Source organism: Leuciscus leuciscus (genome assembly GCF_965113295.1).
Source record: "Leuciscus leuciscus genome assembly, chromosome: 17".
Lineage (NCBI taxonomy): Eukaryota > Metazoa > Chordata > Actinopteri > Cypriniformes > Leuciscidae > Leuciscus > Leuciscus leuciscus.
In genome coordinates, this window is record NC_138741.1 from 40,455,417 (window position 1) to 40,470,229 (window position 14,813).

Below are 14,813 nucleotides of genomic sequence, written 5' to 3' on the forward strand. Positions count from 1 at the left end.
GTCATTTAAGATGTGTGACGAGTTGAATGTCGTTTTCAATGACGTCATTGCAGATATCTGTAATTCAGTTTTGCCTAGTCAAAACTGAATTACAGATATCTCTATCTGTCGTTTCGACTAGTCACAATTACGTTACAGATATCTTGAATGACAATTCCAACTATCCAAAATGTAATTACGACTAGTCAGAAAGACATTGTTGATATCTACAATGTTAATTCCGGATAGTCAAACTTAGCTTTTAAATGTTAAAAGGGCTTGCCATAAGACATACTGATAATGAGCTACAAGAGAGAATCTGACGCAAAGCACTTCATTATAAAGCAACAATTAAGAAGTTTTTGCACACAAGCGATAGTTTTTGCTCTGGAACTTTATTAAAGTGGGTGTTAAGACTCATATTGCTGCAAGAACCGCAGCTGATTGGTTCAGGTTAACCGTCTCCTCTTTCTGGCCTGCAGTTCCTCCAGAAAGTCCCGCAAACGCTCAGGCGTCACATCCTAAAACCAAACCAGAGATCATTAAAACTGAGCTTTACTTCTGACTGATCTCAGTAACTGATTCTCATATTTACCTTCCTCTGGTCTGACGATTGTTGAAGAAACTCACGTAGCTCGTCTTTCAACTCATTGAACTCTAGACACAAGAAAGAAAAAAAAAAAAAAAAAAAAAAAAAAAAAAAACTTTCAAGCAAAGGCCCTTCTATAACAAATCCTGTCTAAAACACACACTCGCACGTGTCGATCACACACACTCACTCTCGCACGCTCACTCAGATGCACTCAAGTCATCTTTATTTATATAGCGCTTTTTACAATACAGATTGTTTCAAAACAGCTTTACAAAGATAACAGAAAAATAATGCAACAAAGTTATTAATTTAGTTCATTTATATATACAGTTCTCATATAATGGTGTCATTGTGACTACATCATGTGTTGTGGTCGTGTCTAGGCGCAGGTCCTCCATCTGATCTGGATACGGCCCGGATCTTTTCGGCCCAAAAACTTTTCCAATTCTCTATGAACCCTATATTATTTTGCGGACACCACTTAGACAGCCAGCCATTGAGTGAGCACAATCTACTATCTCATCACTCCTGCGAACAGGAAGGGGGCCAGAGCAAATTACAGTGCCTGACATCGTACTTGCGAGTTCACACACCTCTTTAATGTTAATTTTGTGATCTCCGATTGGCGAAGTCAAACATCGTTCTGTGTAATAGAATCGCCAATAACTAGGGCACATTCAACAGGATTCTCTGAGAGGGGAGAACCTGTTTAATGTTGTAATCGGATCTGAAGAGCGGTGTTTTGTCCCACGACTACAGCGTCTCACTGTCACCCAGTTGCCCTGCTGCATGGGCTCTACTTCAGCCGGAACCGAACAATGTATAGAGTTCACTAAGCTAATCGCATCCAAAGCAGTATCTAAAGCCCTTGCACTCTTACAATTAACCTCGATTAAAGTTTGGATGCGTGTCTCTAGTTCTGAAATCTTCTCCGTCAGCCTGACTATCTCCCTGCATTTATCACATGTAAGGCCCTCACCGCTGGCAGAGAAGGGTATGCTATACATGTGACACGAAGTGCAAGTGACAATAACAGGAAAAGACATGACTCTGTGTTTGTTGACTGATCCTACTCACCACAGTTGTTTGATGGACTCGTAAAAGGCGCAAGAGAAAAAAAGACGCCAACCACGGATGGCAGATTAACTGGCTAGTGAAATGTTAACGCGTTGTGCGAGCGATAGCGATTTAGATCAAAGCTAGCGATGTCAGATAGTGACAGACAAAATGAGATATCAGATAAATTGTGATGATTAAAATATATTAAGCGATGTAAAAGGCAGGAAAGATAGAAGATAGAGTTTAAAAACAAAGCTCTATGGAGCTACAACGTAATTCACTAAGGCAGACAGAAACCGCTGTGCAACCTGGAAACAACGGTCACACTTGCAGGACTCTCTCTCTCTCTCTCACACACACACACACACACACACACACACACACACACACACACACCTAACACTGGACGCTACAGAACATTACATCAGTTTACTGTTGAAAGACTCATCCCGTCCAGTGTAGACGTGTATGATTATACAGAATCTATACAGATTATAATTATACACATAATTTATACTATTCATCCTGTTCATAAGTTTACACCCCCGGCTGTTAGTGTGTTTTCTTATTGAGCATCAGTGAATGTTTATGTTTTCTGTAATATTCGTGAATTAGGTCTGACGTCCTCAGAGGATTTTAATGACAGAGCCACACTTACGGTAAATGACCTCAAGCTGCTGCACGTGGCTCAGAGAGGTCAGGGAGGTCACAGAGGTCAGAGGGGTCACAGAGGTCAGGCAGGACAGCAGCAGGTCTTCGCTCCTCAGCACTTCAGCTTTGGCTCTCTCCTCGTATGCGAGCAGCGTGTCCGACTCGTCCAGCAGGAAAGGAACACCCTTCTCTACATACATTCTCTACACACAATATATAGAACATTAAAAACAGAAACAGAGCTCTGTAACAGTGATTCACTCATATCCGTCAATCAAGCGTATGATATCCTCTAGAATAAAGATTGTGAACGACACCTTGCAGTCGGTGCAGCGGCAGAGTTTCTCTCTCCAGTGATACGGCCAGAACACCGGAGCTTTCCTCACACACGACGCGGCTCCGGCCTTCAGCTCTTTCCACACGCATCCGCTGCCGTCTGGGATCTGCTGATCCGCAGGAGCCGTCCCTGAATCACCTCGACCCGAGGCTCCGGCCTTCAGCTCTTTCAACACACATCCGCTGCCGTCTGGGATCTGCTGATCCGCAGGAGCCGTCCCTGAATCACCTCGACCTGCGGTTCCGGCAGCATCCGGCTGCTTGTCACCTGACGTCTGATCAGCGCTCACATGCTCTTCACAGAGGCCTTGTTTATTCAGAGCAGAACCTGGAGGAGATCACAAAACAGATCCCGTTTACAAGAGCACAGTGACTGCAGAACCGACCCATGTTTCTTCAGGAGCGCACCTCCTCCAGACCTGCTAATCGAGCCGCGTATGCCCAGAGGAACGGCACTCGCTCCATGCAGCGCACACAGATCATCTCCGTCAGCACCTCTCCGTCAGCCGCTGGAGAATCCAGATGCTGAAACATGAGGACACACTTTAACACCAGAGGCCGGTTGCACCAGCTTGACGTACACCCGGTCGTAAGACTAAGCTTCCTGCGTAGAATTAATCCATGTTGCACCATCTGGGCGTAGCGCACGTCTGATACAAAATCTTAGTCAAAGGTAAGGGTAAAGTTAGAAGTCTTGACTTGTTTCACTGGTGAAAATAAAGATCAGTAATAAAAACGTTGAGACAATGGCGCATCGATTTTATGCCAATGCTTGCATACCAAAATAGCTCAACAATTTTTCTTGTTTCACAATCTGAGTAATTAAATTTTTCTCGGCTCAGCAGTCATGTTGTGTCATCTATTCGTTGGAGCCAATAAACTATCAGTGGAGTAGAACATGTCAGCGTGTACGAGCATCATCTATGCTAAGCGTAGCTGCGCCTAGTCGTAGTTTTAGACTATGCAACAGGTGTAAATATTCATCGGAAAGCTGGACGTCACTAAGTCCAGCATAGAGCTTACATCCAACTTTTTTACGTCCAGCTGGTGCAACCGGCCCCTGAGGATCAGAGGGAGAGAGGAATAACAGAGTGTGTGTGAGTTCACCTTCTCGTGGAACCAGTCCTCACACACCACACACTGGATCATCTCCTCGTTCACCTGGAGAGAGTAGAAACAGCTCATAATCCACTGCAGCTTCATCCCTCAGTGAGGATGATGAGTGTTACGCACCTGATCATCTTCATCCGGATACGGCCGGTCACACGAGCAGTAGCGCCCAAAGTAGTTGTGATTGTACGAGTTCTTCAGGTTTCGCCCTTCTTTTCCCTGAGCATCAGATGACAGAACAACATCAGATCTGAACACACACACACACACTGCCGACCAGACGTCATGTGACGGTCAATAAAAGCTGCCTTTTCAACGTTAATTAGGGATTTTGTCCAAAAAACCCCACAATCATTCTGTTTTAGAAATGCTTTCTATTTCAACGACGTCGAAAAACATAAGCCGCATTTCCACCCCAGGAACTAGGGACTCGGTGTGTTTCCACCGCAGGAACTAGGGACTTCAGGCTGGTACTCGGTGTGTTTCCACCGCAGGAACTTTCCCAAGGAACTAGGGACTTCGGGCTGGTACTCGGTGTGTTTCCACCGCAGGAACTAGGGACTTCGGGCTGGTACTCGGTGTGTTTCCACCGCAGAAACTTTCCGCAGGAGCTAGGGACTTCGGGCTGGTACTCGGTGTGTTTCCACCGCAGGAACTAGGGACTTCAGGCTGGTACTCGGTGTGTTTCCACCGCAGGAATCAGGGTCTAAATGAAATTCCAGGTAAATATTTCTCCCTTAGAAAGTCCCTGCTTGCGAGGTAGTACTTTTTCAAAGTTCAGGAACTTTCAGGGGTGGGACTTGGGCGCTGAACATGCTGATTGGTTGAGTTCATGCCGCATTTTGATTAGCTGACTCCACACAGCATTTTATTTGCGAGTTTTAATGGAGTTTAAAAAATATGACTGATGGACCGACGACGAGGTTCAGGCTTAATTAATCCTAAACTCAGAGGATGAAATCCAGCGGGAACTGTAAAGTCGCGAGCAGTCCTACATCACCGGACTAAGTTGCGTAATCTTCCCGGTACTTTAGACCACAGTGGAAACGCAGACAGCAACAGGTCTGGGGGGGGAAACACAGTTCATGGGACAAATTGTTCCATGTAATTTCGGTGGAAACGCGGCTATTCCTGATGATCTGAGCTACTGATTATGAGGACAGACATCGGCTTCTTAACACTCACCGTATGAAGTCTGCATTTGAAGCCATGAAATTTCTCATTGCCACAATCACAACGAAAATTCCTGTGACAAAACAAACACATGACCAGACAGTAAATGCAGTGAGTGAATGTTTTCTCCTCAGATACTCTAGAGCAGGGGTCCCCAACCCCCGGGCCGCGGATCGGTACCGGTCCGTGGGACATTTGGTACCGGGTCGCACAGAAAGAATAAATAACTTACCGTATTTTCCGGACTATAAGTCGCTCCGGAGTATAAGTTGCATCAGTCAAAAAATGCGTCATGAAGAAGAAAAAACATATATAGCCTAAGTCGCACTGGACTATAAGTCACATTTATTTAGAAATGTATTTCACCAAAAAAAAAAAAAAACAATGTTACGGACGTGAGCGCTCTGAAAGCGGCACTAAAGACTGCTTTAAAACTTTCACAGAGACCTCAAACAGAAGCACAAAGCCTGTCTTTAAATTTAATTGTATCTTAATTTTAATCAATGTTTCATCAACCAATTGTCTGGATTTAATAAATAAGAAGTAAATATATTAGAAAATAGATAATCACGACACGGAGGCGCCGGCGCGTGAACTGGAGCTCGTCTCATAAATGAACCGAAACTCAGCGTATAAGGGAGCCTACTTGCCTCACAGACCTGAGACACTTATAGAAAGCATGAAATGTCTACTTTTAGACAGAGCAATTCAAAACGAACTTCATCTTAGCAGCCGACACTGACATAAAAAAAAAAACTGGTTTATTAGTAAACAATTAAAATGTCTCCTGCTATATTTAACATATTCATAGTCATTAATTTTGCCGGTTCGTTGTGACAGCTTTTAGGTGCTTGATTGGCAGCGCCACCCTTACATGTTACATGAACGCATCACCACCGAAAACATGGAGATTTTTTTTCTTTTGGGGGCATTGTGTTTGTGTTCAGGCTTTGTCAGTTGTCTTTAGGCGCAATGTTACGAGGACGCTGCCGATAAAGTTGCGAGTAGGCCTACACATTGGATTCACATTTATTATTATATTTAAAAAAATACCCCAATTTTTATGCCGGTCGTATCATTTTATTTTGCTGTATTTATCCGCCACACCTTAAAGGCCGGTCCGTGAAATATTGTCTGCTATTAAACCCATCCGTGGCGCAAAAAAGGTTGGGGACCGCTGAGCTAGAGAGTTAGAGACGAGCGATGAATCTCTCAGACCTTTTAGTGTAAAGTTCACACACATCATGACCATCATGACACGCGTTTGCACACGCCAGACACACACCGGCCGGATCCATGCCTTCCTGAACACACGTGTTACATGCAAACACCGCCTGCCTCTTCATGTAGCCCTGCAACACACAACACACACATGAACAACACAACAAACACACCTGAACAGCTGAAGTGTGTTACCTTTGGGTAAGAGCAGTGATCAGGGTCTTTCTCTCTCTCTCTCTCTCTCACACACACACACACACACACACACACACACACACACACACACACACACACACACACAGGTAGTGTGTTACCTTTGGGTAAGAGCAGTGATCAGGGTGTCTCTCGCTCTCTCTCTCTCTCTCTCTCTCACACACACACAGGTAGTGTGTTACCTTTGGATAAGAGCAGTGATCAGGGTATATCTCTCTCTCTCTCTCTCTCTCTCTCTCTCTCTCTCTCTCTCTCTCACACACACACACACACACACACACACACACACACACACACACACACACACACACACACACACACACACACACACACACACACAGGTCGTGTGTTACCTTTGGATAAGAGCAATGATCAGGGTCACTTCCGGCCAGAACAGCGAATGCCTCGTACAGCTCGTCTACTGCACACTGATCCATCATCACACAACACACACACTGCAGAGACAGACTAAACAAACACAACACACACAGGACAACACGCACACACAACGCGACCGCTGTTAGAAATCACGTGGTCAAAACACCAAACGCATGAAGCCGATGAAAGAGCTTTCCGGACCGCAACAACACGTCACTTCCGGAGTCGACAGATTATGGCGGGAATCGTATTCTTGAAAGCACTCTGCTAGTTTCAGTGGTTGCTACTGTGTGGAGTTATTAGCACACATATACACGGGTTTCTTGTATACAAACAATACCGGATGCGCGCGCATCCAAGATCCGCTGAAATTATTCAAACGTTAATGTCATCATTTTATTATTGTCATCAAAGCGCATAATTGTCATGATTGCACTGTTATTTTATCTGACAACAGATTTTTTTCTAAAATAATTAGTTATGGCTTTTAATGTGAATGTGTTTCTGTGTGTTTGTTGTGTTCTGTTGAGCACGTGCTGTATCCCCGCCCCCGCGTTGCCAGGGAAACGTGACGCGTGCTGACGTCAGCAGCAGCAGCAGCACAGGGCTCGCTCGCTCCCGGATTCGGTCAGGGTTTCTCGGTGAGATCTCTCGTGTGTTCCCGCGTGTAATGGAGGTGTCCGTGTCGATGGACCCGCTGTTCCTGGCCTGGAGCTGCTGCAGGAGACGCCAGCTGCAGAGAAGTGCTGATATCTGCTCGAAGATCCTCTCAGAGAGCCCGTTTGACCAGGTGAGAGCGCAGTTAGCAGGCTAGCTGAGGATTAGCGCTCATAAGCTCATTATAGATCTACTGCTGCGATCAGTGTTTATTAAACTGGCTAATGTAATAACAGCCAGGTGTCATTGATCACGTGCTGCTTCACATCAGTGTTTGAAATATAAGTGTTCACACTCTTCTTCACTATTAATGTTTGCCAAGGAGTCTGGTGGTGCTCAAGTGTCTGAGGTAAAGTTAGCTGTCTGTGACCCGTTCATTAGGCTTCTCAGATGTGTTATACTCCCAGTATTCCCAGTGTTATACTCCCAGTGTTCCCATTATTATAGTCACAGTATTCCCAGTATCATACTCACAGTATTCCCATTATTATAGTCACAGTATTCCCAGTGTTATACTCCCAGTATTCCCAGTATTATACTCACAGTATTCCCATTATTATAGTCACAGTATTCCCAGTGTTATACTCCAAGTATTCCCAGTATTATACTCACAGTATTCCCATTATTATAGTCACAGTATGCAGTGTTATACTCCAAGTATTCCCAGTATTATACTCCCAGTATTCCCATTATTATAGTCACAGTATTCCCATTATTATAGTCACAGTATTCCCAGTATTATACTCCCAGTATTCCCATTATTATAGTCACAATATTCCCAGTGTTGTACTCCCAGTATTCCCAGTGTTATACTCCAAGTATTCCCAGTATTATACTCACAGTATTCCCATTATTATAGTCACAGTATTCCCAGTATTATACTCCCAGTATTCCCATTATTATAGTCACAGTATTCCCAGTTTTGTACTCCCAGTATTCCCTGTATTATACTCCCAGTATTCCCATTATTATAGTCACAGTATTCCCAGTGTTGTACTCCCAGTATTCCCAGTATTATACTCCCAGTATTCCCATTATTATAGTCACAGTATTCCCAGTATTATACTCCCAGTATTCCCATTATTATAGTCACAGTATTCCCAGTTTTGTACTCCCAGTATTCCCAGTATTATACTCCCAGTATTCCCATTATTATAGTCACAGTATTCCCAGTGTTGTACTCCCAGTATTCCCAGTATTATACTCCCAGTATTCCCATTATTATAGTCACAGTATTCCCAGTTTTGTACTCCCAGTATTCCCTGTATTATACTCCCAGTATTCCCATTATTATAGTCACAGTATTCCCAGTGTTGTACTCCCAGTATTCCCAGTATTATACTCCCAGTATTCCCATTATTATAGTCACAGTATTCCCAGTATTATACTGGGAATAGGGGTTATGCGGAACGCCCAACGTTCGAACCGGAAAACAGGTATAAGCATTTCCGGTTTGCACTACCGTACGCATCTGCAGCAGCAGGTGATCTCTGAGGTAACTTTATTTTTCACGTTTTTAGAATACAATTCTTATTTCTGTTTTAATTAAAATGTCACGAATGCTTAAGTATCAGAAAAAAAATTTTTATAACAAAAATAAAATGCAGTCTTCATTTGATTGTTTTAATCATCTGAAAGCAAATATAAAAGGTTAAACTACTGATAGCATACAAGTCTAAACTAACTTACTGATAGTTAGCTAACTCTACATCGGGTGCCATTAGCAAAAGCTACATAATACTAACTTACATACCTTCATAATCATGAATAAATGAGGAGGCGTAAAACTTAAATCCTTTATCTAACGGAGTACTCGGGGCTCTGGAAGTCCGTTTGGCAATACGATGTACATCTGAAATGGATAGAATGGGTAGCTCCTGTAAACACCGGCTATAAAAGGTCGCCATTCCTACGCTGTGTTTACCTCAGTAGCTGACGACCGGAAGTAGTTATATCTGTTTTGTAGAACCTGGAAGTATGTTGCGCATAACCCCTATTAGGGGTGTGACGGTCAGTATATAACCGTGAGACTGACGTTTATAGTTGAACACCGTCATTAGAACTCTATAACCGCCAAAACCGTGTTATTAAAATATTTTTTTACAAAAAAATCTTATCATAGAGAATGTTTAAATACTAATTAAAAACAACTGTTAACAGTCTGTGTTATTAATGGTCTACGTCGTTTCCAACTGTATTTGATTCTTTGCCAAGTAGCCCCTGACCGACCGCCAATCATTTGAGATAGAAATAAAAGCTATGGTTATGATATAGTGATGTACCGTCCGTCATTATGAGATTTATTAAACAAATGAAAAACATTTGTAATAATAAACAACGTATCATTACCGATAACTGATGGTGCAGTTTAATTACCCCTTGACTGGCCCTAAACATGTTTGATAAAATAAACATTTACAGTGTGTATATATGATGTGTATTACATTTTAGCTCAAAAACAACTTTAATAAAAGATAGGATCATAAGATGCGCAATATATCGGGAGACATGGTTTTTACCACTTCATTAAGTTTTGCTTTGTAGAAAGCCTTTCTTTAAAGCGAATTTCGTTTTGTACAAATTGTATCTTAATTTTAATAAATGTTTCATCAACCCCTGCATGTATTTAATAAATAAAAAGCAAATATAGCAGACAATATAATAACCGTGACATGGAGGCGCCGGCGCGCCGCGTTCACTTGCATTGCATTGTGAACTAGAGCGCATCTCATCGTGAATGAATGAAACTCAGCGTAGGCCTATGCCTCGTTCATTAGCATTAAACATCTTTGCTGCATCCTTTCTAGAACAGACAAGGGCTTTCTTGCGGCTCGCATCAGCAGAGCATTGCATCATCCATAGACCGCACAACAATCAGCAGATGCGGGCGGGTGCGGCTTTGACATTTGGTCAAAAAACGTTGGTGCGGATGATGAGTTTTGTGATGCGCTTGCGGATGAAATAATACCCCATACGCGTATCTCTATCCATAACAACATTGAACACTACACAAATTTTTTTTTTTTTTTTTTAATTTAGGCGATCAAGTAGCTAATCAGTGTCTGCTCGTTTATTCAAACTCAGTTGTCCTATAACAGACAAACTTCGCAACTCCTGTTGAAGAGTATGATGATGATGATGAGTATGATGCTGATGATGATGATGATGATGAAGAGTATGATGATGATGATGATGATGAAGAAGAGTATGATGATGATGGTGATGTTGCAGGCGGCGTGGAGCTTGAAGACTCGGGCTCTGACGGAGATGGTGTTCGTGGATGAGGTGGAGGTGGATCAGGAGGGCATCGCTGAGATGATGTTGGACGAGAGCTCCATCGCACAGGTGGCACGTGAGTACAGTCATGCACACACACATACACACACACACATCATGACACAGTCAGTGTTGTCTCTCAGCATCTTTAGGCCTTCACAGGAACTGCACTTCTTTCACAGTCCGCGCTTCAGAAGTGTCCAGCAGCATGTTGATCATTCTCACTACTGTTGCCTTCAGAATATTGTGTTGTTTGAATATCTGAGTAAGCACTAGGCTATATCAAAGAAAGAACAGAGCCTCTGCTTTTAATCAAAACACACGTTTTATTCTAGCTTCATGCATTCTTTTTTATCAACACTTGAATGTGGGTCAGTTTCATAGAAAAAAGCAACATTTTGAACAAAACGCTGAGAAAATAGCTTTTTCATCAAAGACTATAACGTGCGTCAGCAATGCCTCTCCTGCTTCCTGCTGATTCTCCTGTGTTTGATCAGGAGTGTGTGTACTCTTCTCCCGCTTCCTGCTGATTCTCCTGTGTTTGGTCAGGAGTGTGTGTACTCTTCTCCCGCTTCCTGCTGATTCTCCTGTGTTTGGTCAGGAGTGTGTGTACTCTTCTCCCGCTTCCTGCTGATTCTCCTGTGTTTGATCAGGAGTGTGTGTACTCTTCTCCCGCTTCCTGCTGATTCTCCTGTGTTTGATCAGGAGTGTGTGTACTCTTCTCCCGCTTCCTGCTGATTCTCCTGTGTTTGGTCAGGAGTGTGTGTACTCTTCTCCCGCTTCCTGCTGATTCTCCTGTGTTTGGTCAGGAGTGTGTGTACTCTTCTCCCGCTTCCTGCTGATTCTCCTGTGTTTGATCAGGAGTGTGTGTACTCTTCTCCCGCTTCCTGCTGATTCTCCTGTGTTTGGTCAGGAGTGTGTGTACTCTTCTCCCGCTTCCTGCTGATTCTCCTGTGTTTGGTCAGGAGTGTGTGTACTCTCTCAGAAGTGGTGTGACAGCGCCCCCTACTGTCTGTGAGCCCCTGACGCCGATGTTCAGGGCATTACATCTGCAGGAACTGACGTTCTCCCTCTTGTGTTGGTTTTGTCAGGTCCAGGAACATCGCTGAGACTTCTGGGAACGAGCCAGGGCGGAGCGCCCACTCCAGCTGTCAGGTGACCTCTGACCTCTGCTGTTTAAAGCTGCACTGTAACCTTCGGCCCTCTCACTATTAAAGCATAATCCAATAAAGATATAAATCAATAAATAATGAAAGACAGACAGACAGATATCTGATTAACTAGGTCTGATGAGTAGCTTAGTCGCATAGATGTTGTTTTGACTTGTTCAATATAAAGTAGTGCTGCACGATTCATCATACGATTCATCATATCGCAGGACGGTGGAAGCCCAGGTTAGTAAAGAAACAGCTGAACAAAACCAAGAACAACCTGTAACCCTAACTAAACTAACCACAATTCCAGATGTGTTTGCCAGTGTTGCGCCAGGCATAAAGAGATCCCCGACTGCATTACGCTCCGCTTGGCAGGAGACATGATGCCCATATACACCGTTAGCAAAGCAGCGTTTCAGAAGATGAAGATTATAAAGCATGTGCTGCTTACATGTCCCTGTACGCCTGGACAGAGTCTGCAACATATCTTATTTTCAGGAGCATACAAATGTTCTTATTTATTGTTCTGTTTATGTTATACTATTGTACTATTGAGACAATAACACGTTTGTAAGTAATCAGGGTTACCGTGGGGTCTAAAAAAGTGTTTACCCTCGTCCATTTCCAGAAACGCTGGCCGCAGAAAGTTATTACAAAGTAGCAAAAAAGTACAGAGTTGTAGCCTACGAAGCGGAGCCCTAGAGCAGGGGTCTCCAACACGCCGCTCGCGTGCTCCAATAGCTCGTGGCTTGAGCTAGCTCGCCAGAGGCCGTTCACATATCGCGTCTTTTGTGCGCTCAAGTTTGTTCAACTAATTGAAGCGACGCGCACATTTTTTTTACCAGGCGCAACGAGATGAAAAAAACCTTAACTTTTCAGAATGCCGCAAACGCACCGCAGGTCATGTGACAGGAACCAGCCAATCACCCCTTTCCATAACCACATTGAAAGCTCAGTCAACATGAAGGATGGGGGTGCACCCAAACATTACTAATAAATATAAGCTAATGTGTAAATGTCAGTAATTTATCTTTTTTGACTCATTCTTTTTATAAAAAAAATATTCAAAGGCTGAAATATGAGGTTTATCTTTGTATAAAACCTTTTTTGTCAAAACTTTATTTGAACTTGTTCATGTTAGTAGATAACATGTTGCAAGACACTCTTTTAAAATCTGGCCATCATTTTTAATGGTATTTTAATGTTTACGTAAACAACAAAGTGCATATTGATGCTAATCAATTTGTTATTTGCTGTTTTTCAACATAAAACTTGTTGAATTGACTTCATTCTGTAGCATTAGTACTTTTTGAACAGGATTCTGTGATAACCGTGATAATTTTGGTCACTTTAATCATCTCATCATTTCCTCTCTAGTTATGATCAACTATGATCAACTAAAATCAACAATAATTGTGTTTTTACAGTATAAAAAGTAATAATATGCAAAAGTACAATTTTCTATAAAAAGAATATCTACCTCTCCCTCTCTCTCACACACACATCAGATAATCCTAGATAGATAGATAGATAAAAAGATAGATACTCTAATGATCCCGAGGTAACTATCTATCTAATTTGGATAATGCATGGTGTAGGTCTTAAATTTCAATCTTTATGGTCTTAAAATGTCTTAAAAAGGTCTTAAATTTGACTTACTGAAACCTGCAGAAACCCTGGTAATGCAAAGATGTCATTATTTAATTTTGTAAAAGATATTATTTTAATTTTTTAAACACAAAATTTACTAGTTGTTGCTAGTTTGAGTTGAGAAATACACATTCCAGCATTATCACTGATCTGTGTTTCCTTGAGAAACAAGCAAGCTGACTCATGAATTTTTTTTTATTATATCGCATATCGCAATATTGACCTCAATAATCGCAATATGACCTTTTCCCCGAATCGTGATGCTCTAATATAGAGTGATTCCTCTGAATGATTCATGTGTTGCTCATCTGTCGTGGCTAAAAGCTTCTATCTTCAAGCTGTTCAGCGAGGCTTTGGCAAGAACACCTTCTGAAAGAAGGATTTATCCCTCATTATTTAAAGTTTGCTCATTTCAAACAGAAAAGTATGATAATGAGCAGGATCTGTGGTTAAACACACTCGCTGTGTCTCTGAGACTGGAGAGAAGCGTGTGTTCTTCAGAAGGAGCTCGGACACAGAGCGCATCTTCGTGAGAGTGGAGATCATGTGATCAGCTCATATTAGGGACGCCACTATCCAGAAACACTTCATCACAGATATTCACTGACATTACTTTTGTTATTTCACATCTTTAGATTTTACACCTGTATTTGTGTAAATAAGTTTGTCTATTTTAGTATATGCTAGTATATTATACGCTTGTATATCTAAAATGTATGTTTTAATATTAGGCTTTGTTGAGATTCTTTTAAATAAGCCAGTTAAAAAGTTCTGTAGGATTTCTCCAGGTATTTATAACTTCATTCAAATTATGCCAAACAAAACGACAAACGTTTTCTTCAAACTGCGTCACGTACTCCGAGCTTTCAGCGGGAATCTCTTTAGCGAGAACGAGAAGATTAAAGCTTACAGGCTTCCATACTTCGACTGTCGTCTGGGATCTCTAACGATTCGATTCTCTCGGTCTGCACTGGATGATCTCGATATCAAGAGCACATCCAGTCACGAGTCCTGTGTTCTGGTCTCCTCAGTGCTGGACCGTTGATGATGATGTGGTCGAGAACACAAGATCGTTGAAGAACACGCATTGAGAAACGGCCATAGTCTGCATGAGACGAATGCACTGTATAATACAGTATGAGTGCACTATTATAGCACTGTCTCCCAGTTAAGAGAGGTTAACCAGACTACCTTGCAATCCCACAGGAATGTAAATACATTACATTAGAAATATATTACTGCTGTATAATAAAATAATGTATGTAGTGGTCAGATGAGTCCCTAGACTCACACGAGTGGGTCTTGAGTTTGATCTGTTTGCAGCAGTTCTCAAAGTAAAGCAGATTTAGCTGGGCTTCCCTGTC

The 14,813-nt window shown here is 42.4% G+C and overlaps 2 protein-coding genes across 3 annotated transcripts in view; one reads left to right on the forward strand and one right to left on the reverse strand.

The window, feature by feature from the left end:
• Positions 1 to 355: 355 nt before the first annotated feature.
• LOC309479428 (putative E3 ubiquitin-protein ligase UBR7) lies at positions 356 to 6,913 on the reverse strand. Of its 2 annotated transcripts, none has more exons than XM_082143562.1 (10): positions 6,688 to 6,913; positions 6,119 to 6,252; positions 4,913 to 4,973; positions 3,851 to 3,946; positions 3,725 to 3,778; positions 3,037 to 3,142; positions 2,599 to 2,945; positions 2,289 to 2,484; positions 575 to 636; positions 356 to 500 (listed from the first exon to the last, which is right to left on the reverse strand). In XM_082143562.1, exons 1-10 carry the CDS (start codon positions 6,772 to 6,774, stop codon positions 429 to 431), a joined length of 1,215 nt encoding a protein of 404 aa, XP_081999688.1. In that variant the 5' UTR covers positions 6,775 to 6,913; the 3' UTR covers positions 356 to 428. The 2 variants fall into 2 exon arrangements, with proteins under 2 accessions (XP_081999688.1, XP_081999687.1); XM_082143561.1 differs by having other exon boundaries at positions 3,641 to 3,778.
• A 328-nt stretch (positions 6,914 to 7,241) lies between these two features.
• The window catches only part of ttc8 (tetratricopeptide repeat domain 8), a 29,021-nt gene continuing 21,449 nt past the window's right edge, over positions 7,242 to 14,813 (forward strand). The window contains exons 1-3 of the mRNA XM_082143531.1: positions 7,242 to 7,502; positions 10,601 to 10,721; positions 11,737 to 11,800. Of these exons, the coding sequence (XP_081999657.1) occupies positions 7,383 to 7,502; positions 10,601 to 10,721; positions 11,737 to 11,800 (305 nt within the window). The 5' untranslated portion in view covers positions 7,242 to 7,382. The remainder of the gene's footprint in view (positions 7,503 to 10,600; positions 10,722 to 11,736; positions 11,801 to 14,813) is intronic.